Here is a 25,716-nt window from a genome sequence, read left to right on the forward strand (position 1 = left end):
GGATGCCTTGGTAGCTGGAAACAGGAGAGAGCGTTCAGTTGGCTGGCACCCTGAGGTCGACAACCGCTGGAGCCATGGGTCCCAGTGCGGAAGTAAGAATAGGTTACACTTAGCTTTCCTTCAGGCTACATGCACACGACCGAATGTGTTTTGCGGTCCACAAAAAAAAAAAAGATGACATCCGTCTGCCATCTGTTTGTTTTTTTTTTTTTGCGGATCCATTGTAACAATGCCTAAAACGGACAAGAATAGGACATGTTCTATTTGTTTTGGGGGGGCTACGGAACGGACATACTGATGCAGACAGCACACGGTGAAATGAATGGGTCTGCATCCTTTCCGCAAAAAAAAAAACGGAACAGACATGGAAATAAACAACGTTCGTGTGCATGTAGCCTCATTTATATCCCAGGTTAGCAACAATATTGATGTAGGTAGGAGGAGAAGCTAGCTACTTCCTCGCTCGCTGACGTCACCATTGAATTATGCCACCCAGCATTCCTTGTTCTAGTTTATATTGTACCGGAATATGTGCTGCAGAGTCACTGTGGACCTGACCCCTTACTTGTTTTTCCAAGCAGAATATGGAAGAAGTTTTCAAAACCCCAACCACATGTATCACACTATAATTTTCTGCTGGTTGGCAGTGCAAACTCTGCACCAGATCTCCGCCATGTCAGAACTCGCCCTTCGGCTCTGTTCAAATGCATCTGGAGACTCCAGTGCAATTTTATTTAGATTCCAAGGAAAGAATGGCCCTGAATAGAGCGCTGCTTCTCCAGTCAAAGCGCCAGAACCTGACCAATCTCTCTACACGTCAGTGTGGTTATAAATGGAAGCCAGAGCCTTGGACATGTTTAGTGCGATTGTGAGATCATGTTGCTTCCGGCGCGCAGTGACCTTCCAGGACAGGACTGGGGTGCACCAGGACCTGCGCCCATTTATATACAGACATAATGAAATTATCACTGGAAACCACCAGTTGTGTCCTGCACCATATGGACACGTACTGCATGGTCTGGAAGGCTCAGAGCAACCTCAAGGCATTTCATATGGGGACAATTCAGTGCAGGTTTATAATAACCCACAGACGTCTCCATTTATTTATGAAGGAAGAATAAAGACCCCATTTATAACTTTCCTTTAAAAAAAAAAATAGAGGAAGGATTCTGTAGCTGTGTTTGCAAAGGCGCCCATGGGAGAGTTTTCTGTATATTTGCAGATCTGGGCATTTTTTCCCCTTTTTGTCCATTTTATACATCAGACCTTTCCATATTTGTGAAGCTTTGTGCAGCTCGGCTTTAATCCCTTAAAAGGAAGGTCTCATCTTTATTTATTTTTTACTAATTAAAATGAGATAGTTAGAGAAGTTTTCATACAAAAAAAAAGCATTTTATTGTGACATATCCTCCATATAGTATATAGGCAAAAGATCCATTTAAGTGAACAGAGCTTAGCCGCGCCCAGGCCAGTTGATACTCGTTTGCCTTCTCAAACAGCTGATCGGCGGGGGTCCCGGGTGTCGGACCCCTGCCGATCAAATGCTGATGATCTATCCAGAGGACAGATCATCAGTCAAAACAAAGTGCAGAACTCTTTAAATAATCTACTCGTTTTTTTTATATGGCTGTTTTAGATTCTGTAAGCTGCCTATTTGTATGTCGTGCAGACACTCTACTGTGTCATGTGCCGCTGGTGCAGGGGGTGAGGGACTGGGGTCCACCTCGCTTAGGCTACTTTCACACTAGCGTTTTTGCCAGATCCGGCAGGGTTCAGCAAAAACTCTTCCGTTACTGATAATGCAACCATCTGCATCCGTTATGAACGGATTTGGTTTTATTATCTTTAACATAGCCAAGACGTATCTGTCATGAACTCCATTGAAAGTCAATGGGGGATGGATCCGTTCTCTATTGCGTCAGAGAAAACGGATCGTCCCCATTGACTTGTATTGTGGGCCACGACGGATCCGTCTTGCTCTGCATCCCAGGGCGGAAAGCAAACCGCAGCATGCTGCGGTTTGCTCTCCGATATGAGAACGGAACGGAATGCATTTTGGCGCACTCCGTTTTGTTCAGTTATGTTTTGTCCCCATTGACAATGAAAGGGAACAAAACGGAAGTGTTTTTTTCCAGTACTGAGACCCTATGACCGATCTCGATACCGGAAAATGTTAACGCTAGTATGAAAGAAGCCTTAGGGGCTCAACGAGGGATCCACCTGTTCCCTTGTGGGCCAGTCCGGGCCTGATTTAGAGAGATGTTTTACAGCAGCCACATGGATGTTAGCACACAATAGACTGGAGATGACTCATTAACTTCCATAGGAGAGCTTTGTAGGCATGCTCTGTGACCTGGGTAGAGGTCACTATGCCGGGAGGCGATGCAAAGTTGGCAATTTTCAGACCAGTACCTGGATCTAAATACTATTGTAATTAAAAATGGAATATAGCCACTGAATTATTCAATAAAATATATCTGTATAGTGCCAACTGCTGTTTGTTTTTTACTTATTTTATTGTCCGTCTCACTGAGAAAGCCGCACATGCTCAGTTTCATCCTTAAACTGCCTCCTGAGCTGTGATAGTGAGAGAGCTGGAGTGAAGCAGAAAGGAGAATATATATATAATAAACCCCCATGAACTGTGCCTGCTGCTGCTCGTTTGTCTAGAGTACCATTGCTATCCTCCTTATATGGCAATGTAGCAGCAGGCACATTTCATAGTTGGTATGGCAGTGGTGCACTATACAGTATAATAAGTGGCAGCTGGCACAGTTAATGGGTGTTATGGTGGTGGCACACTGTATAATAAGTGGCAGCTGGCACAGTTAATGGGTGTTATGGTGGTGGCACACTGTATAATAAGTGGCAGCTGGCACAGTTAATGGGTGTTATGGTGGTGGCACACTGTATAATAAGTGGGAGCAGGCACAGTTCATGCAGGGTACGGCAGTGGTACACTATATAATAATTGTCAGCAGGCACAGGTTTACGGGGGGTATGGCAGTGGTACACTATATAATAATTGGCAGCAGGCACAAGTTTATAGGGGGTATGGCAGTGGTACACTATATAATAATTGGCAGCAGGCACAGGTTTATGGGGGGTATGGCAGTGGTACACTATATACTAATTGGCAGCAGGCACAGGTTTATGGGGGGTATGGCAGTGGTGCACTATATACTAATTGTCAGCAGGCACAGGTTTATGGGGGGTATGGCAGTGGTACACTATATACTAATTGGCAGCAGGCACAGGTTTATGGGGGGTATGGCAGTGGTACACTATATACTAATTGGCAGCAGGCACAGGTTTATGGGGGGTATGGCAGTGGTACACTATATACTAATTGGCAGCAGGCACAGGTTTATGGGGGGTATGGCAGTGGTACACTATATACTAATTGGCAGCAGGCACAGGTTTATGGGGGGTATGGCAGTGGTACACTAAACAATAAGCAGCAGCAGGCACAGTTCATAGGGAGTGGGGGGCCTGCTGCAGCTGCTGTGTTTTTTTTTATTGTGTCATGTCCCATCTGCAGCCTCCCTGGCTCCAGGCAGGCTCCCAGTCCCAGCCCAGCCTATGAACTTTTTTCTGGAAGTTTACAGCGTGCTGTTGCTGTGTAGAGCTTTCCTGTCTCTGTGACAAAGCGGCCGGGGAAGATCTTCACAGCTCTGCAGCCTGGAGTCACTTTGGTGGTGATGGTCCCCGGTCAGTTCACAGTCAGGACCAGAATGAAGTCTCGTTGGCGGCAGTGGTGGCACGGCTCAGTAAAGCTTCTCTACTGGGTGCTAGGCTAGGATCTGCTAGCACTGCTAATGCTGATTGGCCAGCCCATAAGAGAGACAGAGCGTTAGCGCTCATCAGACTCTGGCGGGGACAGAGCCACTGATGCTGTAGGTAAGGGGAGCGGCAGTGAACTCGGTAATGGGGGGCCCGCATTTTTTTATTGTAAGCCTTTTGAATGTAATTAGGGGATGTGCCCCCATGGGTCAAATAGCAGCTGCGTGGTCTGCCTCTATTGGAGGTACCCACTGACTGCAGCTACATACTCCTTTTCCTTTTGTCTTTTTATTATTTTGGTAGTTTATGAGATTTCTAAAAATATACTGAGATTGTCCAGGCAGGGAAGAAGTACAGACAGCTGGAAATGAGGAGGATGACAATTCCCCCAATGACACATACACTATTACAAAGCTTTATATACCTACATGCACTACTGATTCATGAAAAAAGAGAATAATTGGTATGCTGATGATAACTCAAGTTCTACCTACAATCCTATGGGAAAACCACAAATAATTCATGGTCCTGAATGTAGATTACAGTTCAGTAATATTCCTATACAACACAAACGTCGCCACTTCGTCATCCTTCCAGTTTAGGGCTGAATCCGCTTATTGCAAAGCTGTATCTTAATAAATGGATCAATTTTACTCCTTATCTTTTTACCGGCGCTCCCAGACATGCAGCCGCACTCCCCTCCTCCCCCACTCATCACTAAAGGCATCATCTCTGACCTGCTCTTTATTATTAAAGCCTCTTCTAAAAAAAAAAATATATAAAAAATAACATTGTATCCGCGGTTTAGAATTCCATTCCACATTGCATCCAGTTTTTGAAGATAAAAAACTGCTCGCAGCCATTCAGCGGATGCGGGGTCTGCAGTCTGTTGCTTTGAAGGCATTAACTAAGAACATGAATAATCTACTCGGCATACTGATGTTTCTGGAGGTTCCTCAGCCAGGCATGCCGTCTCCTGTGATTCTCTTATGTCTGTGCAATGTTCTATTATAAATACATTGTGTCTGCTGTTAATTACAGTATTAAAAGTCTATTGTGACACTATGCTATAGCTTCAAAACTTACCACTTCACTTGCAATTCGCCATACCAACCCTTGTACGCAAAGACCGATCTACAGTTGCAAGAAAGTAAGCTTTTTGGAATTACCAGAATTTTTGCATTGATTACCAATAAGATGTGGTCTCATTGTCACAGTTGTAGGCAAACACAATCTAGACTTATAACACACAAGCAGTTGTACCGTTTATGACTATTATTGAGCACATTGAGTAAAGATCCACATTTTAGGGCGAAAAAGTAAGTGCACCCCTATGTGAGTGACTTTTCCAAGAGCTAATCGGCAAAAGGTGTTTTAGTTAAGGAGGTGAGGTTGGAAGCGTGGGCTTCACAAGTGTTTTGATCATTAGATAAAGGCACACAAAGCCTGGTTACTTACATATCTGTTTTCCTGAAGAACGATTTCATCAAATCACGGTTCACACTAACCAAACAACTTCCAAAAGTTCTAGAAGACCCAGAAGATGTGTTCTAGAGATACATGACACTGAAAAGGGCTACAAAAGCACTGCTTAAGATCTACAAATGGATCAATTCAGCACTCTCCCTTGGAGCCGGTGTCCTGATAACATCCCTCCAAGAGCACGGTGGCCAATGCTGAAAGAGCTAAAAAGAACCCAAGAGTGACAACAAAAGTCCTAGAGAAAAGTCTGCAAACTTCAAAACCTCTGCTCAAACACTGAGCAAGAATAGTCCAAAAAAATATATGCATTGCAAGCAATCTGAGACTACCTAGATGTTCTAATACTTTTTACGACAAAAGTTTAACTTTTTAGCACACATTCACAACACTATGTTGAAGAAAGAATAACATTGGGCACCAAGGCTTTATCCCATCTGTGAAGCATGGTGGAGGAAGTATTATGGTTTTGGGCTAGCGATAAAGAACTTTGGGGCTGGAGGAGGCAGTATCATGGTTTGGGGCTGATGGAAAAAGCATCATGGTTTGGGGCTGGAGGAAGAAACATCATGGTTTTCTGCCAGTAGAGGGGCCATCATGGTTGGGGCTGGTGGAAGGAATATCATGGTTTGGAGTTGAAGAAGGGAGCATCATCGTTCTGGGACTGGTAGAGGGGAGGGAGCATCATGATTAAAGGCTGGTGCAGGGCGCATGATGGTTTGGGGCTGGTTGAGGCATCATCATGTTCTCGGACTGGAAGAAGGAGCATGATGGTTTGGGGCTGGTGGAGGGGGCATCATGGGTTTGGGGCTTTTCTGCCTCAAGACCTAGGTACCTTATGATCGTTCGGGGAACAATGAATTCAAGGTCTATGGAAACATTAGACAGGAGAATGTAAGGACAGCATCCATGACCTCAAGTTGGAAGAGACATTGGGTGATGACGGAAGACAATGACCCAAAACACAGAAGTAAATCAACTAAAAGATGGTGGAAAAGATGATTTGTGTTTCCTGACTTGGCAACTCCAAGTCCTTACCTTTAACCCTTTAGAGATGCTGTTGTGGCCTGAAGAGGCCTATGCAAACAGGACATCCCAGAAATATTCATGAACTGAAACGCATCTGTAGTGAGGAATCGTCCAAAATTCCTCCTCAACGTTGTGCGATTCTTATTTGCAACCACAGGATGTTTGGCGGAGGCTATTTCTGCTAAAGATGGATCTACAGGTTATTACATTCAGGAGTTAACTTAAAAGACATAAACATAAAGGTGTTTTTTTTGCTATTAGTTTAGTTACATTGTGTTTGTCTATAATTGAGAACAATTGGGCCATATTTTGTTAGCAATCACTGCAGAAATCCAGGGTTAACTTACATTTTCTTACGACCGTATACTAACCCAAAGAAAACAGCAGCTGCAACAACCCTATCTCATACTCCGCTTCCTCCCAAAACATTTTTTTATTTGCTTTGCTCTGAAGGTCATTGGTCACCTGACAGAGCCCGTTAATAGGGAGAACACACACCTCGCTGTCTGCTGTAAACATTCCCCCCACTGACCTGCAATGGGAGCAGATCTGTCTGAGAAGGTAGCATCAAACTTCTGGGCCCTTCCCCAGGCATGCAGGTAGGAGATCCTCAATGTCACAATATGGCAATGTAATTTCCTGAAAATATGATTGCTCCCGTCCCCATTGGGGATTTTGTTCTTCTCCCCTTCTATTCTAAGCCAACTGCAATGCAGAAGAAAATGACAGCCTCTGGCTCTCGGAGGTGGCGATGGTGTTAATGAGCAGTTGTTAATGTGTTTTTTTCCCCCCTCCTCTCGTCTCATTTTTAGACCAGATTATGTATTAGTTAATGCACGGGGCAAGTAATTGCATCTCATTTCTGCCGTCGCTTGTTCAGTCTCTTTTATGTGTGAACGTTATGTAAGATATGCAAATTTTTTAATGATCTAGTTATGTAGCAGAGATAAAGCAGGTGATGCTCGGCCTGGAGATTTCTCTACCTTGCCTTTTTATTTTGCAACCTATTAGGCCGTAAATCAGGAGGGTAACGCTGAAACCTATGGGGGTTAGGGTTAGGGGGGGGGGGGGGGCTGCATCATCCACTGTGCCTAACATCACATTGGTATATACAGTAGTTGTAATATAGATGGGCACCTGACTACATACCAGGTAAACAGGCTGCAGCTTTGGTGCTTGCTTTGCTTGCAGGTATTATAGTTATACTATAGGCACCCCTTCATGGGGAGCACCTGACTACAGACCCAATATACAGGCTGTAGGTCTGGTGCTTGCTTTGCTTGCAGGTATTATAGTTATACTATAGGCACCCCTGCATGGGGGGCACCTGATCTCCTATCCAGTAAACTGAGGGTGTGGTGCCTGCTTTGCTTGCAGGTATTATAGTTATACTATAGGCACCCCTTCTTGGGGGGGCACCTGATCTCCTATCCAGTAAACTGAGGGTCTGGTGCTTGCTTTGCTTGCAGGTATTCTAGTTATACTATAGGCACCCCTTCGTGGGGGTCACCTGACCATCTATCCAGTAAACAAACTGCAACTTTGGTGCTTGCTTTGCTTGCAGGTATTATAGTTATACTATAGGCACCCCTGCATGGGGGGCACCTGATCTCCTATCCAGTAAACTGAGGGTCTAGTGCTTGCTTTGCTTGCAGGTATTATAGTTATACTATAGGCACCCCTGCATGGGGGGCACCTGATCTCCTATCCAGTAAACTGAGGGTGTGGTGCCTGCTTTGCTTGCAGGTATTATAGTTATACTATAGGCACCCCTTCTTGGGGGGCACCTGATCTCCTATCCAGTAAACTGAGGGTCTGGTGCTTGCTTTGCTTGCAGGTATTATAGTTATACTATAGGCACCCCTGCATGGGGGGCACCTGATCTTCTATCCAGTAAACTGAGGGTCTGGTGCTTACTTTGCTTGCAGGTATTATAGTTATACTATAGGCACCCCTTCATGGGGAGCATCTGACTACAGACCCAATATACAGGCTGTAGGTCTGGTGCTTGCTTTGCTTGCAGGTATTATAGTTATACTATAGGCACCCCTGCATGGGGGGCACCTGATCTCCTATCCAGTAAACTGAGGGTGTGGTGCCTGCTTTGCTTGCAGGTATTATAGTTATACTATAGGCACCCCTTCTTGGGGGGCACCTGATCTCCTATCCAGTAAACTGAGGGTCTGGTGCTTGCTTTGCTTGCAGGTATTCTAGTTATACTATAGGCACCCCTTCGTGGGGGGCACCTGACCATCTATCCAGTAAACAAACTGCAACTTTGGTGCTTGCTTTGCTTGCAGGTATTATAGTTATACTATAGGCACCCCTGCATGGGGGGCACCTGATCTCCTATCCAGTAAACTGAGGGTCTAGTGCTTGCTTTGCTTGCAGGTATTATAGTTATACTATAGGCACCCCTGCATGGGGGGCACCTGATCTCCTATCCAGTAAACTGAGGGTGTGGTGCCTGCTTTGCTTGCAGGTATTATAGTTATACTATAGGCACCCCTTCTTGGGGGGCACCTGATCTCCTATCCAGTAAACTGAGGGTCTGGTGCTTGCTTTGCTTGCAGGTATTATAGTTATACTATAGGCACCCCTGCATGGGGGGCACCTGATCTTCTATCCAGTAAACTGAGGGTCTGGTGCTTACTTTGCTTGCAGGTATTATAGTTATACTATAGGCACCCCTTCATGGGGAGCACCTGACTACAGACCCAATATACAGGCTGTAGGTCTGGTGCTTGCTTTGCTTGCAGGTATTATAGTTATACTATAGGCACCCCTGCATGGGGGGCCCCTGATCTCCTATCCAGTAAACTGAGGGTGTGGTGCCTGCTTTGCTTGCAGGTATTATAGTTATACTATAGGCACCCCTTCTTGGGGGGCACCTGATCTCCTATCCAGTAAACTGAGGGTCTGGTGCTTGCTTTGCTTGCAGGTATTCTAGTTATACTATAGGCACCCCTTCGTGGGGGGCACCTGACCATCTATCCAGTAAACAAACTGCAACTTTGGTGCTTGCTTTGCTTGCAGGTATTATAGTTATACTATAGGCACCCCTGCATGGGGGGCACCTGATCTCCTATCCAGTAAACTGAGGGTCTAGTGCTTGCTTTGCTTGCAGGTATTATAGTTATACTATAGGCACCCCTGCATGGGGGGCACCTGATCTCCTATCCAGTAAACTGAGGGTCTGGTGCCTGCTTTGCTTGCAGGTATTATAGTTATACTATAGGCACCCCTTCTTGGGGGGCACCTGATCTCCTATCCAGTAAACTGAGGGTCTGGTGCTTGCTTTGCTTGCAGGTATTATAGTTATACTATAGGCACCCCTGCATGGGGGGCACCTGATCTTCTATCCAGTAAACTGAGGGTCTGGTGCTTACTTTGCTTGCAGGTATTATAGTTATACTATAGGCACCCCTTCATGGGGGGCACCTGACTACAGACCCAATATACAGGCATTAGCTTTGGTGCTTGCTTTGCTTGCAGGTATTATTGTTATACCCAGTAAACCTACCCAGTAAACAGACTGCAGCTTTGGTGCTTGCTTTGCTTGCGGGTATTATAGTTATATTATAGGCACCCCTAGTTGGCGGGCACCTGACTACATACCCAATATACAGGCTGCAGCTTTGGTGCTTACAGGTATTATAGTTATACTGTATGAACTATATGAACCCCTGCATTTTACTATATGAAGCCCTGACTACCTACCCAGTAAACAGACTGCAGGGTTTTTGCTTGCAAGTGTTATAGTTATACTACAGGCACCCCTGTGTGAGGGCCAATAAACAGGCGGTAGCATTGCTGCTTGCTTTGCTTACAGGTATTATACTTATAATATGAATACACCTGCATTGGGTGCCCCGACCACCTACCTCATAAACAGGTTGCAATTTTGCTGCTTTCTTTGTTTGCAGGAGCTGTACTATATCTATATTGTAGGCTCTCCTGCATGGAGGGGGGAACTTAACCAACTACTAATGAACAGGCTGCAGCTTTCTTACTTGCACTTGGATCTGTGTTAAAAAGAACAACTGTCGTCGGACTGTGAAATTATTTCTGCACTATCTGTGTGTGTTGATGTATTTTAATCGGTTTGGAAGGAAAAGGGGGACTTAATGTCAAACCAAAATAACACCGCGAACATATGTACTGCAGCTAGAACAATCTGTTCCGTCAGCGCGGTCTTATTTTTGATCTACATTGTGTATTTCCTAATAAATAAGCACCTGGTGAGAAAGCGGGAGACGTGTTGTTTGTAGGTTAGCGGAGGCGGGAGGTGGGGGGGGGGGGGGGGGAGCATGAAAGCTGAATGGAAGAGATTGCATTGATTTTGTGTATTGAGTCTCGTGTTCTAAGTCTCCGAGTGCATTTGTGTGGCACCAGGTGGTGAAGTCAAAATGCCATATTTAACCTCCTATATATATATATATATATATATTTTTTTTTCTAGGTTCTAACCCATTTTTCTACGTGAATGAAGTTTGCTAGTTAAGTCCAGGATCAATTATGGAGAAAACAAATGGTATGTATGACTGTTCACATCCGTATCATGCTTATAGGAGATCATATATATATATATATATATATGTGTTATTCAATTGTATGTCTTGAAATTAAAGTGGAATTCTAATTAGAAATAGTTATCCTCTGTCCACTGGCTAGAGGGTAACTGTTAGATTGATGGGCCTGACCATAGGGACGACCACTGATAATGAGAGTCCCGTGGACCCCCCTTTAGTTGATCATGTGCAGTGCCAATTCGTCCACACTCTATGGAACTGCAGGAAACAGTAAGTCGCTGTACTTGGTTGTCTCTGACAATCCCATAGAGGTGAATTTAATGGCATCATGCATGCTCAACCAATTAGAGACCTCGGGACCCTCATTCTCATGATCGTCGGTGGTCTCAGTGGCCAGACCTCCATTGATCCCGCCATTATCCCCTATCCTGTGGTAGGGGATAACTTATTACTGGAATACACCTTTAAAGAGTATCTATCATCAGGATTAACCCTATTAAACCAGGCATACTGCCTAGTAAAGTTGACTCTGCTGATTAAAATGATACTTGTCTTGTAAAAATCAGCTGCAGCATTCCTGGGAAAAAAGACTTTTATTTTTTATGTAAGTTAGGGTTTCAGTGCACGGAGGGGCGGGGCCTGACCCCTCTGTAACTGGCCACGCCCCTCAGTGCACTGAAGCGTTTATGTGCATAACTAATAAAAGCCTTTATGCAACAGTCGATTTCCACAAAATAGCTATAATTTTAATCGGCAGAATCAACCCTACAAGACAGTATGCTTGGTTAAAAAATGTTGGTCTTGCTGACAGGTGCTCTTTAAAATAAAATGGACACACTAGGAGACATTTAGTAAGCTAAATGCACCAGAATTTTGGCTCAATTTGCACCAGAAATCTGGCATGCTATGCAGCACATTTATTTTAATAGTTTGTCACCTTTTGCACCTTCTTAGACGAGTAGGCGGGGCTTAGGTGATATGGGTTTGTCGTGATAGTAAGGGGAGTGGCTTAAAATACCAAAAACGTGCGCCAAATTTTTGCCACAAAGTAAGCCATCAAATAGGTGGATAAATCGCCGAAGAAAAGCCCATCGCTAGCAGTCATGAAGTTCTCATTTAAAAACTGATGCTTCTGCCTGTGATTGGCTGGTATTTTATAATTGATAGGTCCCTTTAAGGACAGACAGTGTGTCCTGAAATAATCTAAAAGAGCCAAATGATGTATCTGGCACCTCCGCTGCTTATTAAATCTATTAATCTAATTCTGCTGCTCGGGTGCATATACCAGCCGCGCTGCTTGATTAATTACCTTTCTTAAGGCAAATTTGCATTTTCACTTAACCGTTTCTTTCGGCCTCCGTAAAATGGGTCATCACGTACAAAGCAAATGTTTTCTGTATTAACGGGGACAAAGCACAACAAGAATTATCGAATGGATGTGACTTTTAATATAAAATACAGTAACATTTCTGGTAGCATTTCTGTAGAATAATGTCTAGACCAGTGATGGCGAACCTATGGCACGGCTTCCAGAGGCGGCACTCTGAGCCCTCTCTGTGGGCATCCGCACCCTGAAAAATGTCTGGGCGCACTATGGACACCACAGGCAGAGCACTGAATGTAGGCAGGCTATTATATCTTAATGATAAAGTACATGGAAGATAGACTATACTGGTTATACTGGTATTCAGGTTAAATTGCAGTGTTGGCACTTGGCGATAAATAAGTGGGTTTTGGGTCTCTAAAAGGTTCGCCATCGCTGGTTCAGACTGATAATACTGTATACCCTGCAAACAGGGATTTATGGTTAGCCCATTAAAACTTTGGCATCTACCATTGTAGTTCAAGGGGTTTTCCCACTAAATAGGGAACCGCCAGTAATCAGCTATGTGGGTGACCACACCTTTCCCCTACAGTGGCCGCTACAGGAGACACGTGGTATTGCATGGTGCTCATGGTGGCGGTCATGTATTGCATGGTTGTGTTGAGTCCTCCAGAGCAGGGGCCACTCTTTGTAGCTATCCTCTCTGGCTTATAGAAGGCTGTCCCCAGCAGCAGACCTTCCTCTCTGTGATGTCCATATACCATTATATGGCATATATTTCCAGGGGTTCCCTAATAGGGAAAACTCTAAAATAAAGTCCCGAACTTAAGAATTACATTCATGTCCAGCAAACATCTTAGCATCAGTGCTGGATGTCGTAGTCATGCGTGCCACCAGAACATCCAGTCCTGAGAAGATGGTGGCAAGTACTCAGCACTGGATAATCGACCAATTATGGTGAATGAGCAAATACTTTTTCTTTAAGGGGTTAAGACAAGGCCTTAATAGAACTATTACCATCATAGCATGCACAATCATTAGATATAACTTCTTATAGTAGGTCTCTAGTAGATCACTGTGCTACGTAATAAGCTGAGTCACTGTGTAAATACGTTATATTACTTAACTTGTATTGATACTGAGTTACATCCTGTATTATACTCCAGAGCTGCCCTCACTATTCTGCAGGTGCAGTCACTGTGTACATACATTACTTATCCTATACTGATCCTGAGTTACATCCTGTATTATACTCCAGAGCTGAACTCACTATTCTGCTGGTGCAGTCACTGTGTACATACATTACTTATCCTGCACTGATCCTGAGTTTCATCCTGTATTATCCTCCAGAGCAGCACTCACTATTCTGCTGGTGCAGTCACTGTGTACATACATTACTTATCCTGTACTGATCCTGAGTTACATCCTGTATTATACTCCAGAGCTGCACTCACTATTCTGCTGGTGGAGTCACTGTGTACATACATTACTTATCCTGTACTGATCCTGAGTTACATCCTGTATTATGCTCCAGAGCTGCACTCACTATTCTGCTGGTGCAGTCACTGTGTACATACATTACTTATCCTGTACTGATCCTGAGTTACATCCTGTATTATGCTCCAGAGCTGCACTCACTATTCTGCTGGTGGAGTCACTGTGTACATACATTACTTATCCTGTACTGATCCTGAGTTACATCCTGTATTATACTCCAGAGCTGCACTCACTATTCTGCTGGTGGAGTCACTGTGTACATACATTACATTACTTATCCTGCACTGATCCTGAGTAAGGTTCTGTATTATACTCCAGAGCTGCACTCGCGATTCTGTTGGTTATTTGGAGAGGTTGTGGACAGACATACCCATAACAGTTTAGCTGACTTCCTTTAATGAAGGGGGGGGGGGGGGGGCAGTTAATTCTTCCTATATGTGATGTACAGTGCATGGTGTTAAACAACACTTTCCAGAATGTAAGTCGACACAGCAAGATCTACGTAGACACTGAACAAGCAGGGATGCTAGGATATCTTAACTTTGAAGCAAAATTGTTTCCAAATATAGAGAAAAGCAGCTGCAGGGATTTCATTTTATTTCTTCTCGTGCCTAAATATTTTTTGCACATAATGGAAAAAATTTGGGGCGATAGAGATGTATTTTAGGTGTGGAGCTCGCTGCCACTTATATAGTGTTTGAACCTTTGCTGCTGTTTTTCTCTCATTCCACCTTATGAGCAGACAATACTAAGAAACATTGATTTTTCCAGTCCAAGAACATGTAGTTTTGTGTCACTCCTGCACCGAGCCAGTGTTTTATGTGCCCAATATTCAACCCATTAATTCACCGGGGACATGTGGCATCACTAATGCATGAGACAGTAAACGCTGAACAGGCTGGAGGTTGGTTAGGACCATTTTAATGAGTGTTTTAGCATTTGCCATAGAAGATTCTCTGAGAATATTAAGTTTCTTTCTCATTTCTTTTTTTCCCACCAAGGAGAAAATGTTGCATCAAAGGAAGATCTAAAGAAAAAACAGATTTCCTATTCTGTAGAGACACCTTACGGGTTTCACCTGGATCTTGACTTTTTGAAATACGTGCATGATATTGAAAAAGGGAATACCATCAAGAGGATCCACATCCACAGAAGAGCAAAACAATCCAAGTTTAGCACGCTGCCTCGTAATTTTAGCGTGCCTGAAAATGGATCCCAGTCCTACACAGCAGCCTCGAGCAGAACCTGGAGCCCCAGTAGCTACAGAATTGATGCAAAAGACTCTCAGGTGTTTTCAGGAAACGACTCCTCCTTACGCTTGAGGTATGTTCAGGAGTTAAACTATCGGAGAAAGGACATTATGAGTGATGCCACTTTGCAAGAACTGGCACCTGAAGATTTTAGCGGCTGCAAAGATCGCCCACAGTTTGCTCGAGCTTCTAGTCTTCCAGCTAGCCTTCCACAAAGCACAATGTCTTCAGATCAAAGCAGCTATTTCAAGGTGACACGAAACCTCGGTCGTTTCAGTGACAGCCGTCTGGGCTCCTCGGAAGAGCCTGTAAGTCCATCTCATATCCAGTCCGACAAACAGTTGGCAGCTGCCTTTAAAAAGATCAAGGAACTGGAAGAACAGATAAAAACTATTCCAGAACTGCAAAAAACCATATATGTGCTCGAAGGAAAAAACAATAAGTTAAATACCCAACTTAAGTCCCTTTCTCAATTTTTGGGGAACATAAAAGATCAGGAAGGTGCAGACTTTTTGAAAAGCAACACAAAATCTGAGAATTTGGACATCGGAAATGGAGAGGTCAATGGACAGGTCAGTTATGACAATTTAAGTGACTCGCCATTCTCAACCATTAAACTGCAGGTTTCAGATTTGACCAAACGCTTGGACGACCGGGCCAGGGAGGTGCACAATTTGAGGGTGTTGGTGGAGAAGCAAAGCAACGAATTGAAGGCCAAGGATGTATATATTACAGATTTGACAAATACGCTGGAAAGCGCGGAAGAAAGCAGAAGAGATGTAAGTAGTAAACACTACAGAGACATGGCGGTCAACACTGACGAAGAAGAAGTTGAGGAGAAGAGGGAAAGTCTTGATAAAAACACCTTTGCCAATATAGGTGTTGAGACTCATTCAGTAGGCTGTGGCGTCCTACCGGGAGATCTGGATCAATTGCAAGACACTGATCATAGTCTGATGGCATCCAACCAGGAGGACAACACCACAGTCCAAGATAATATGTTGGCTGATGATAATGTTCAAGTGGAAATAGAGGAAGTTACTAAGGTTGATGGCAAAGAAGGTTCACCAAAAGAAGGTCCAACACTCAACCAACCCCAAGGATGTAACAATAATAGAACCTGCGATTATGAAGACCCCACCAATATTAGGCATTTACCCACTGTCCATCAACCTCCCGCAGATGCTTCCATAGGACAGTACGTAAAACGAATCCAGGATCTCCTACAGGAACAGTGGACTTGTCTAGAACATGGATATCCAGATCTGGCCAGTGCCCTCAAACAACCAGCTAACAAACTCAGCTCCATCCAGAACCAACTAGTCAATTCCCTCAACTTATTGTCCTCAGTTTACTCCACTCAGACAACATCAGAGCGGGAGAATTTCAAGCCTGAGAGCCAGCAAGCAGGTCAGTAGAGGCGGCTAAATTATTTTTTTATGTTTTGGCAACATTAAAGAAAAGATCTTGCTGATTTGTGGTCATAAATTACGTGGAGAGCCAGTGATGACTTTCTTGGCTGTTTCTAGGAATGTACAAAAAAAAAAATCCTATAAAACGTTTTTTTTTTTTTTTTTCTCCCAAATTGTATAGATCCAGTACATCTTATCTCCCCAGTAATAACTTCTACCTGACAGGCCAGTGACCGTGGTGAGGGGCGCTTGTTTATTTAGTATTTCCTGCCTCACAGTCCTACGTCTTGGGGAGTCTCACTATGGACGTGCAAAGATAAGCCAAGTATGTGCCAAGCACTAATGCAGAGCTCAGAGAAGCAATGCACATTGGAGTTTCCTTTGGAGATTATATATATCATTAGAAGGACTTCAGGAATTGAAAGTTTATATACCGTAGAGGCCCAGGAGAAGAGGGGGCTCAGCCCACATTAACCCTATTGCGTACTCAGAGCATCTTTAGCAAACAAGTATTAGAAAGCGGCCCCAGGGTCATTTGCCCTTCTCTATTACAGTAGATAGATTGGGGGTGGACTGGGGCAGTGAGAACTGAGACGTTTATGCATAGGCGTGCGCAGCCTATTGCATTAGCGTGTGCACCCTAAAGCACAAACACACATCGCGCGCATGTGTGTATGTATGTATTTATGCCATTAGCCCCCATTATCAGCCCTTATGCCTCTCATTAGCCCCCATAATGCCTCTCATTATCCCCCATTTAGGGCCCCAGCAGCCTCATTTTTTATAAAATAAAAAAACACTTACCTCTCTGCTCCTGGACGCCGCCGCTCCTCGTCGCCCTGCAAAGCCGAGGACCAGGAAGCGGTAAGTACATAGTGTTCACCGCTTCCCGGTCCTCCGGTACTAATGAGCGCTTCCAAAATGGAAGCGCTTCATTAGTATTCACCAGCCAGCAGGCTTGATTAGGGTGTGCACGCCTATGGGGTTATGGCCTGAAGCATGTGATCCCATTCATTATTTCTCTGTGCTCTGTTCACACCCTTGTGTTGTCCATAGTCATGTTTCGATTCTCCTAAAGAGGGGTTCACTTGAATGAGGCTGAATGGGTCAGACCCCAGTAGAGAGTATTCAGTGCAAAGAACCCTTCACTGCACACGAAGGGACCGTCTCCTGGTCATACGTGATCGCGATGCAACCTGCATCACTATCACCCTGAGTATGTTTACACTGCTCTCCCTGTCACCTATATAGTGCCGTTAGCAGTTTTGAGGCTTAAACTGCTGACAGACTCCATTTTATAGAGGTTCTCCGGCCATTTCACTTAAGTAGATCATAATAACCTGAGGAAGGAAGCTCTTACTTTCCCATCCTAAGCGCCCCAATATTGTCGTCTCCACTGCACTTGCACACTCTGCGGTCTCTTCCACCCTGTGTGCCGACCCGATATGGCTGCTTCTTTTCCTGTTCAGTGGCATTATAGTCAACAAGAAGCAGCCACATCCAGTTGGGACCCGGGTGGAAGAGCCTGCAACGTATGATACTGATGACCTATCCTGAGGATAAAAGTCTCTGAAAGGTAAAGTCTCTGAAAACTCCTTTAAAAGTTGACCACATATATCAGTCCTTGTCCAATATTGGAATCTCAGTCTCAGTATGCACACTAGTTTGAATTAGTTTTATTAGGAAAACTGTTATTTAAGGTTATATTTGGAGTGTGGGAGGTAGTGGCATCACTAGCACCAGGCATTAGGGGTAAGTGCCCCAAGTTTCCTGGTTAGGATGGTAATTTATTCCTTAAATTTCATCTTTGCTATTTTACCATTTATGTCACTTTGCCTCCTTTTTACAGCATGCAGTGTTATAGAAACAGAAAGGTAGACAAACTGCAGCTGCATCGCCCCCCTCTCCCCTTTCCCACGTCTTTCCTTACTGTTTAACACTTGACACATGTTTAGGTGACTACAGAAATGTGTGAAAGCAGAAACAAACAATGCAACAGCGCTCTGCAAACACAATCAATCAAGTAAATACAATCATGCCATACGCACTATAGAAAATGTCAAATGCTAATGCTACGTTGTAAATGTGAGACTCTTGGCAAATACATTTTGTACAAAATTATTTGTGCCTGTCCGCCAACGACAAGGCGATCTGTTTAGGACAGGAACCTAACACTAAATACTATCTCCACCGGTGCCATACTGGCCTCCATTAAATTCAGGGAATGTAGGTTCCACATGCATGCTGAGCCCACTCTGTATTTTACCTCTCCTGGTGCCAAACTAACCCCCCTTTCTTTCTTTGAGGAAATGTGTGAAAGGAAGGAAGGATAAGAGAAGAAGGAAAAGTAGATAAAGGAAGTAGGAAGGAAGGGATGATGGATGAAGGAAAGATGGATGAGGGAAGAAGGAAAGCTGGAAGAATGAGGACAAAAGGACGGATGGATGGATGAGGGAAGGAGGAAGGCAGGAAAGAAGAGAGGAAAAAAGATAGGAAAGAAAGAATAGAGGAAGGAATAAGAAGGAAGGGTGAGGGAAGAAGGAAGGAACAATGAGGACAGAAGGATGGATGGATGAGAGAAGAAGGAAGGATGGAAAGAAGAGAGGAAAAAAGATAGGAAAGAAAGAATAGCAATAAGGGGGAAGGAGAGGAGAGAAAAGGTTACAAAAAACATCAAAAGGAAGGATAGAAGGGAAATGGTTGGAAGGAAGAAAATGAGGAGGGGAGAAAGGAGGACAAGGGGGAGCATGACATTTCTGGGCAGATGTTGCCTGGATGTTTTGGAACCCATCGCCCAAAGCAGCAGAAGTGAAATATTTGTGATGATCTCATATTCACGTTGTTGTTTGCAGGATATTTCATGTCTTATTATAAATTGCTTTGTGACCGTTCTGCTCTTGGTCCTTGTCCCCCTTATTCTGCTGCTCTGTTACTCTGTATCGGCGCAGTAACTCTCGTCGTACCATTGTTTTATCTAGAAACTCATAATTATGATTTCTGTAGGTTTTATCCTTGAATCTTTATCTCTGTTTACAAGATTCACTTTTTCTGAATTTTGTCCAGAGGACGCGGTTAATCATTTTTCGAGTCCCACCTCTATCACCAGATCTAGCTGACTCGCCTCCTCCCTTCTGTATGGTAAATCTTCTGCGTTGTGTAGACTTCTTGGTGGACTATGCTGCCAGATCGCTCTGTAACTGTATGTACCGCAGTGCACTTTTCTCTTCAGTGTATTCTGCCAGCTCCCTGCTGTGCAAATCTAATATGAACATTTTATAGACAGCGCTTGCCTTTTAAGGCAGCAACATATCCTGTTTAAAGGGAACCGTCACCCGGACAGATTTATTAAAGGAACACTCCAGCAAGAACTGGCACACCGCCTAGAGAATGATGGTGCATGACTTCTATCTTAGGTGATCTTTGAATCCCTGTGTCGTGATGCACCTCCTGAGCGCTTATACTACACATAACACACAGCTGCAGGTTTTTCTGGAATTTTTCTTAACAAAAAAAAAAAAAAGATAGCACTTACTGGTCAGGTAGCATCACATGATGTGTCATATGATCTCTCTTAGCCAGTCAGTGGCTCTGAAAAGGATCATGTGATATCTGTGACTCCTGTTCCTTTAGAGGCGTTCATGTCACATGATATTCTTCAGAGCGGCTGACTGGCTGAGAGAGATCATATGATACGTCATGTGACTCCACAGAACCAGAACATACTTTCTGATCACACAACGACACCCAATGGATCCCATTGTATAATGGGTTTTTTTCAGAGTCCCATAGTTTTGACTGGAAAAATATAACTGCGTGCATGGCAATTCTTTCTGTAAAACCTGCGAAGACCACCGACAGAGGCTGTGAACAGCCTTAGGGTATCAGATACACATCCCCCGGGCGAGAGTTCTGCTCTCTAATTTATGCTTTAATTTAAAACGGACCATCAGGTCCAACGTTTGCAAGCTGCAAAGTCTAAATGTAACTCACAAATGACTGACAGCTATTGCTGAACAGGAAAGGTGCTGCTATATGAGAAAACATGTAATACCTTATTGCAATAAGTCCTCTAGCTAATAGTGGGGGTCCCCAGCAGGGGGCGCTCTCTATGAAAGCTATATGTCTGAATACTTATTTTTCAAACACTTTGGTCTATTTATCTTGTATTGAAATACAAACCGGATTCCAAAAAAGTTGGGACACTAAACAAATTGTGAATAAAAACTTAATGCAATGATGTGGAGATGGCAAATGTCAATATTTTATTTGTAATAGAACGTAGATGAAAGATCAAATGTTTAATCTGAGTAAATGTATCATTTTAAAAGAAAAATACGTTGATTCAAATTTTCACGGTATCAACAAATCCCAAAAAAGTTGGGACAAGTAGCAATAAGAGGCTGGAAAAAGTAAATGTGAGCATAACGAAGAGCTGGAAGACCAATTAACACTAATTAGGTCAATTGGCAACATGATTGGGTATAAAAAGAGCTTCTCAGAGTGGCAGAGTCTCTCAGAAGCCAAGATGGGTAGAGGATCACCAATTCCCACAATGTTGCGCAGAAAGATAGTGGAGCAATATCAGAAAGGTGTTACCCAGCGAAAAATTGCAAAGACTTTGCATCTATCATCATCAACTGTGCATAACATCATCCGAAGATTCAGAGAATCTGGAACAATCTCTGTGCGTAAGGGTCAAGGCCGTAAAACCATACTGGATGCCCGTGATCTCCGGGCCCTTAAACGACACTGCACCACAAACAGGAATGCTACTGTAAAGGAAATCACAGAATGGGCTCAGGAATACTTCCAGAAACCATTGTCAGTGAACACAATCCACCGTGCCATCCGCCGTTGCCAGCTGAAACTCTACAGTGCAAAGAAGAAGCCATTTCTAAGCAAGATCCTCAAGCTCAGGCGTTTTCACTGGGCCAGGGGTCATTTACAATGGAGTGTGGCAAAATGGAAGACTGTTCTGTGGTCAGACGAGTCACGATTCAAAGTTATTTTTGGAAATCTGGGACGCCATGTCATCCGAACCAAAGAGGACAAGGACAACCCAAGTTGTTATCAACGCTCAGTGCAGAAGCCTGCATCTCTGATGGTATGGGGTTGCATGAGTGCGTGTGGCATGGGCAGCTTGCATGTCTGGAAAGGCACCATCAATGCAGAAAAATATATTAGAACAACATATGCTCCCATCCAGACGTCATCTCTTTCAGGGAAGACCCTGCATTTTTCAACAAGCATTCTGCATCAATCACAACATCATGGCTGCGTAGGAGAAGGATCCGGGTACTGAAATGGCCAGTCTGCAGTCCAGATCTTTCACCTATAGAGAACATTTGGCGCGTCATAAAGAGGAAGGTGCAACAAAGAAGGCCCAAGACGATGGAACAGTTAGAGGCCGGTATTAGACAAGAATGGGAGAGCATTCCTATTTCTAAACTTGAGAAACTGGTCTCCTCGGTCCCCAGACGTCTGTTGAGTGTTGTAAGAAGAAGGGGAGATGCCACACAGTGGGGAAAATGGCCTTGTCCCAACTTTTTGGGGATTTGTTGACACCATGAAATTCTGATGCAACATATTTTTCCCTTTAAAATGGTACATTTTCTCAGTTTAAACTTTTGTTCCGTGATTTATGTTCTATTCTGAATAAAATATTAGAAGTTGGCACCTCCACATCATTGCATTCACTTTTTTGGAATCCGGTTTGTAGAAAAACAATCAGTCCAAGTGAAGGATAAACTAAACTCTGTCTACCCTGGACCATGAATGTTTCATCTAATCTAGGAGGCTCGGGTCCCCAGAGGCTCCATTGCCGGCAGTAATAAGAATATATTACAGAAACCCCCCACCATGACCTCATGTGCCCTGAAAATACTACTATCCCCAAGGGAGCTGTGGACTGAGCATGTCTGACCTGTGGATCGTAGTGGTCATGTACACTGGAGACCACAATAAATCAGCCAGTAAGAATCACCCTATATATTGCAAAAATAAATAGTACAGTGGTCTGGCTCAAATTTTATGTAGAGTCCCATACTTCAGTCACGTCAAGAGCTGTATTTAAAATACTGCTGCCTTGCGGTCCAAGTCTGTCAACACAATGCTGGCAGACACCTTCCCACAGTTTAGGTAAGGTCATATAAAGCTCTGCACCCCGGTGTATATCCATTCAAGACAGTATCGACCATAGTTACGCAACATGTAATGGCGGTCAATGATGTGTGTGGCCCTTCTGTTCATCTTGACCACCGCTCCATTCATACCAGGGGCACAGGAACCCTGTTCTAATTTGGTCCCAGCAGTAGGATACCCACCGATCAGACACTTTCCCCCTATCCTGTGGACATCTTGGGACATCCCTCTGCACTTTGATTGACAGGGCTAGGCAGCAAAAACGTCATCACCCCTGCCTGATCCTGTCAATCAAATTGCAGAGGGCGTGGTAGAGAGAGCTGAGCCTCTAGGTGTAATGGTAACGCCTCCGTTGCTCCTAGAGGCTCATTAGCATATATTAAAACATCATTTTTCTCAGTAATGCGGGCACATATGAACATGGGACCAACACAGATGCCTTCATCTGCCAAGTGCACATGTAACAGGTCAGCCAGTGTCATAGGTACAAAACCTCTGACAGATGCCCTTGATTAATAGTAAACCCTTGGCTATTCTAAACATTTGACCATTGGACAAACCATGGTCCCAATCATCAGTCAAGTCTATTACAAGTGTCCTTCAGCTTCCCGATACCGATCCATCTCTGGGTTTCCCCATACAGAACAGTCTCCCAGAAGCCTGAAGTCTATAATGAAGAAGAAAAACAGCAGCTGCCGCTCGGCTGGAGAGGCCCGGGCTAAGAAGAATCTGCAGTTTGTTGGGGTCAATGGTGGGTAAGCATCACAGAGGAAGCACCCAATGCCAATGTGTCAGCAAATGTCATTTCATTGCTAGGGTTCAGCTAGTTCGTGCACTGAAAAGAATCGAGGCAGGAGGAGATAGAGTTGGGATCCTTAGTTATTATACTGTATGATCTTATATCAAGATCAGGGTAACAGATTCCACCGGGGTGAATATAATGAGCATTTCTGTATTTTTCATTTTCAAAGAATCTGCACAAAAAGTCCACAGCAAATGCATCATGACGGAAGTTGCCCTCAGGCCGTGGTTAGCTGTGGAGTTCCTCTAGTAAAAAAGGCAGCAGAATACAGTTCCATGACTGAGAGCGAGATGTTAGGAAATTTCATTCACATGCTACGTAAAACTTCTGCATGGATTTTGACCCGCAGCTCGTAGGTTATGTCGTGGGTGAAATCCTCGGTGAATCTGCACCACAATCCACATGAAGCACAGGCGAGTTCTTGTAGCAGGTTCATTGCAGAGTGATCCTCGGTGGAGAACTGCCTTGTGGGCAGATACCTGATTCTTCTGTACGTATTGTGGACATTACAGGGCAGTACAGCCAATATTTAGCTGAAGTAACATAATATCACAGTCTTAGGGATCATTACTGTAGATTTATAGAAGCAAAATGTGCACTGAAGCTGAACAACCTACGGACATTTAATCTCATCTTGTGTCCATAGTTATGAAACAACGTCCAGTGAGGATTCTAGCTCTGAGGACGATGAAGACAGCTATGGTGAGAAGACAGAGATAGCCGCATGTTCACAGGATGGAGATGATGGTGGTGATGGTCACACGGATAACACGGTCCCGCTAGAAACTGAATATGCAGAAGAAGAGTTATCGGAAACTCCAGGCCCAACAATATCAGAGGCTCAACAGTATGTGCAGAGGTAAGAGCGCTTATCATTAAAGCTAATGTTCCTAATTTATCACCATTTACAGTATGGACTTAATGTAATGTCGGGCAGGGGTTCCATCTTCAATCCTGTGTCCATCTTTTTGGACAAAGTGTTGCGGATCCACGCGACCACGGCCCCTTCCTATGTCAGAGATACTGGCCATTTCTTGACTAAGCTGAATTCACTTGTTTTGCCGGCGGAGTTTCTACTTGTGAGTTTTGATGTTGTATCACTGTATACATCCATTGACCACTCTTATGGTTTAAATGTCGTCGATGTGGCCCTTGCCAGCACGGAGCTCTCTCTCGGGGCGCGCCGGCTGATCCTCGCCCTCCTGGAGGTTGTCTTGAGGAGAAATTATTTTCTCTTCGGGGACACCTTCTACCAACAAAAGCGGGGTGTGGTGATGGGGTCCAATGTGGCCCCCACCTACGCAAACATCTTTATGGCGGAGGTCGAGGATCGGCTTGTGTATCGCTCCATATTTTCTGAGAGAGTTCTGTGTTGGTGGCGCTACATCGACGACATTTTCCTGATTTGGACAGGTACTGTACCTGAGTTGGATGAGTTTCATGCGCACCTGAATTCTGGGGTCCGGGACCTGCAGTTCACCGTGATGCATTCTGCCCGTGAGCTGCAGTTCCTTGACGTCCGAATTCAGGTGCACAATGGAAGGATCTGTACTGATCTCTTCCAAAAACCTACAGACAGGAATACCCTGCTAATGTATGACAGTAGTCACCCTCAGACTATGGTGAGCTCCCTCCCGTGGAGTCAATTACTCAGGGTACGTCGTATCGTATCCGATGACACTCTCTTTGGTTGTAGGGTGGACGAGATGTGTAAAAAATTCATCAAGAGAGGTTATCCCACCAAATTGATCAACCGTACCAAACATAGGATTGTATCCATGGAACGTAGCTCCACTTTGGTAAGGAAACCACAAAAACAGGAGGTCCCCCGAATTCCATTTGTATCCATCTTTGGGAGTGATAGCGGCAATATAGCCACCATCCTACGACAGGATTGGCAAATCCTGCAGAAAGGATTGCCTGCAGTCACTGAATTTTCTGTTCCCCCAATGATGGCATACAAACGGAGCCCCAACCTACGTGATAGATTGGTGAAGGCGGATATAGGGGGTAAGGATATTGAAAGACAGAAAAGATTAGCACCACTTAGGAATGGTAATTTCCCTTGCCTTTCCTGTTGCAACTGCGGTGGCATCATGAAAGGTGACGGCTTTACTCATCCCTACAGTGGCAAACGGTTCAAGATCAAAGGTCACTATACATGTAAATCCACAGATGTGGTGTACATGATACAGTGCCCATGTAGTTTGATCTATGTGGGGGAGACCACGATGGAACTGAGGGAAAGAATTAACAAACACAAAAGCACAATAAGAACAGGTGCACTCGACAAACCGGTTGCAAAACATTTCTTTGACTGCAAACATTCCATCAATCAATTAAGATTTTGAGTTATCGATAGCGTAGGGTATTTGAGAAGGGGTGGGGACAGGAAGGGAATTCTGAGGAAAAAGGAACTTAAATGGATCCATACCCTTAGGTCCCTTCAACCTTTTGGCTTAAATCT

At 44.2% G+C, this 25,716-nt stretch overlaps 1 protein-coding gene across 7 annotated transcripts in view; it reads left to right on the forward strand.

Moving 5' to 3' along the window:
• Window positions 1-25,716, forward strand: part of KANK4 (KN motif and ankyrin repeat domains 4) — a 100,640-nt gene that overhangs the window by 43,218 nt on the left and 31,706 nt on the right. For 5 of the 7 annotated variants that reach the window (XM_044300874.1, XM_044300873.1, XM_044300872.1 and 2 more), the window contains 4 exons: window positions 10,754-10,825; window positions 14,646-16,304; window positions 23,091-23,202; window positions 23,896-24,108. In XM_044300874.1, coding sequence (XP_044156809.1) covers window positions 10,810-10,825; window positions 14,646-16,304; window positions 23,091-23,202; window positions 23,896-24,108 — 2,000 coding nt within the window. In that variant the 5' untranslated portion in view covers window positions 10,754-10,809. Of the gene's footprint in view, window positions 1-3,829; window positions 3,901-6,831; window positions 6,891-10,753; window positions 10,826-14,645; window positions 16,305-23,090; window positions 23,203-23,895; window positions 24,109-25,716 lie in introns of those variants that run through there. The other 2 variants (XM_044300875.1, XM_044300876.1) reach the window with 2 other exon arrangements.

Source organism: Bufo gargarizans, chromosome 7 (assembly GCF_014858855.1).
Source record: "Bufo gargarizans isolate SCDJY-AF-19 chromosome 7, ASM1485885v1, whole genome shotgun sequence".
NCBI classification, from domain to species: domain Eukaryota; kingdom Metazoa; phylum Chordata; class Amphibia; order Anura; family Bufonidae; genus Bufo; species Bufo gargarizans.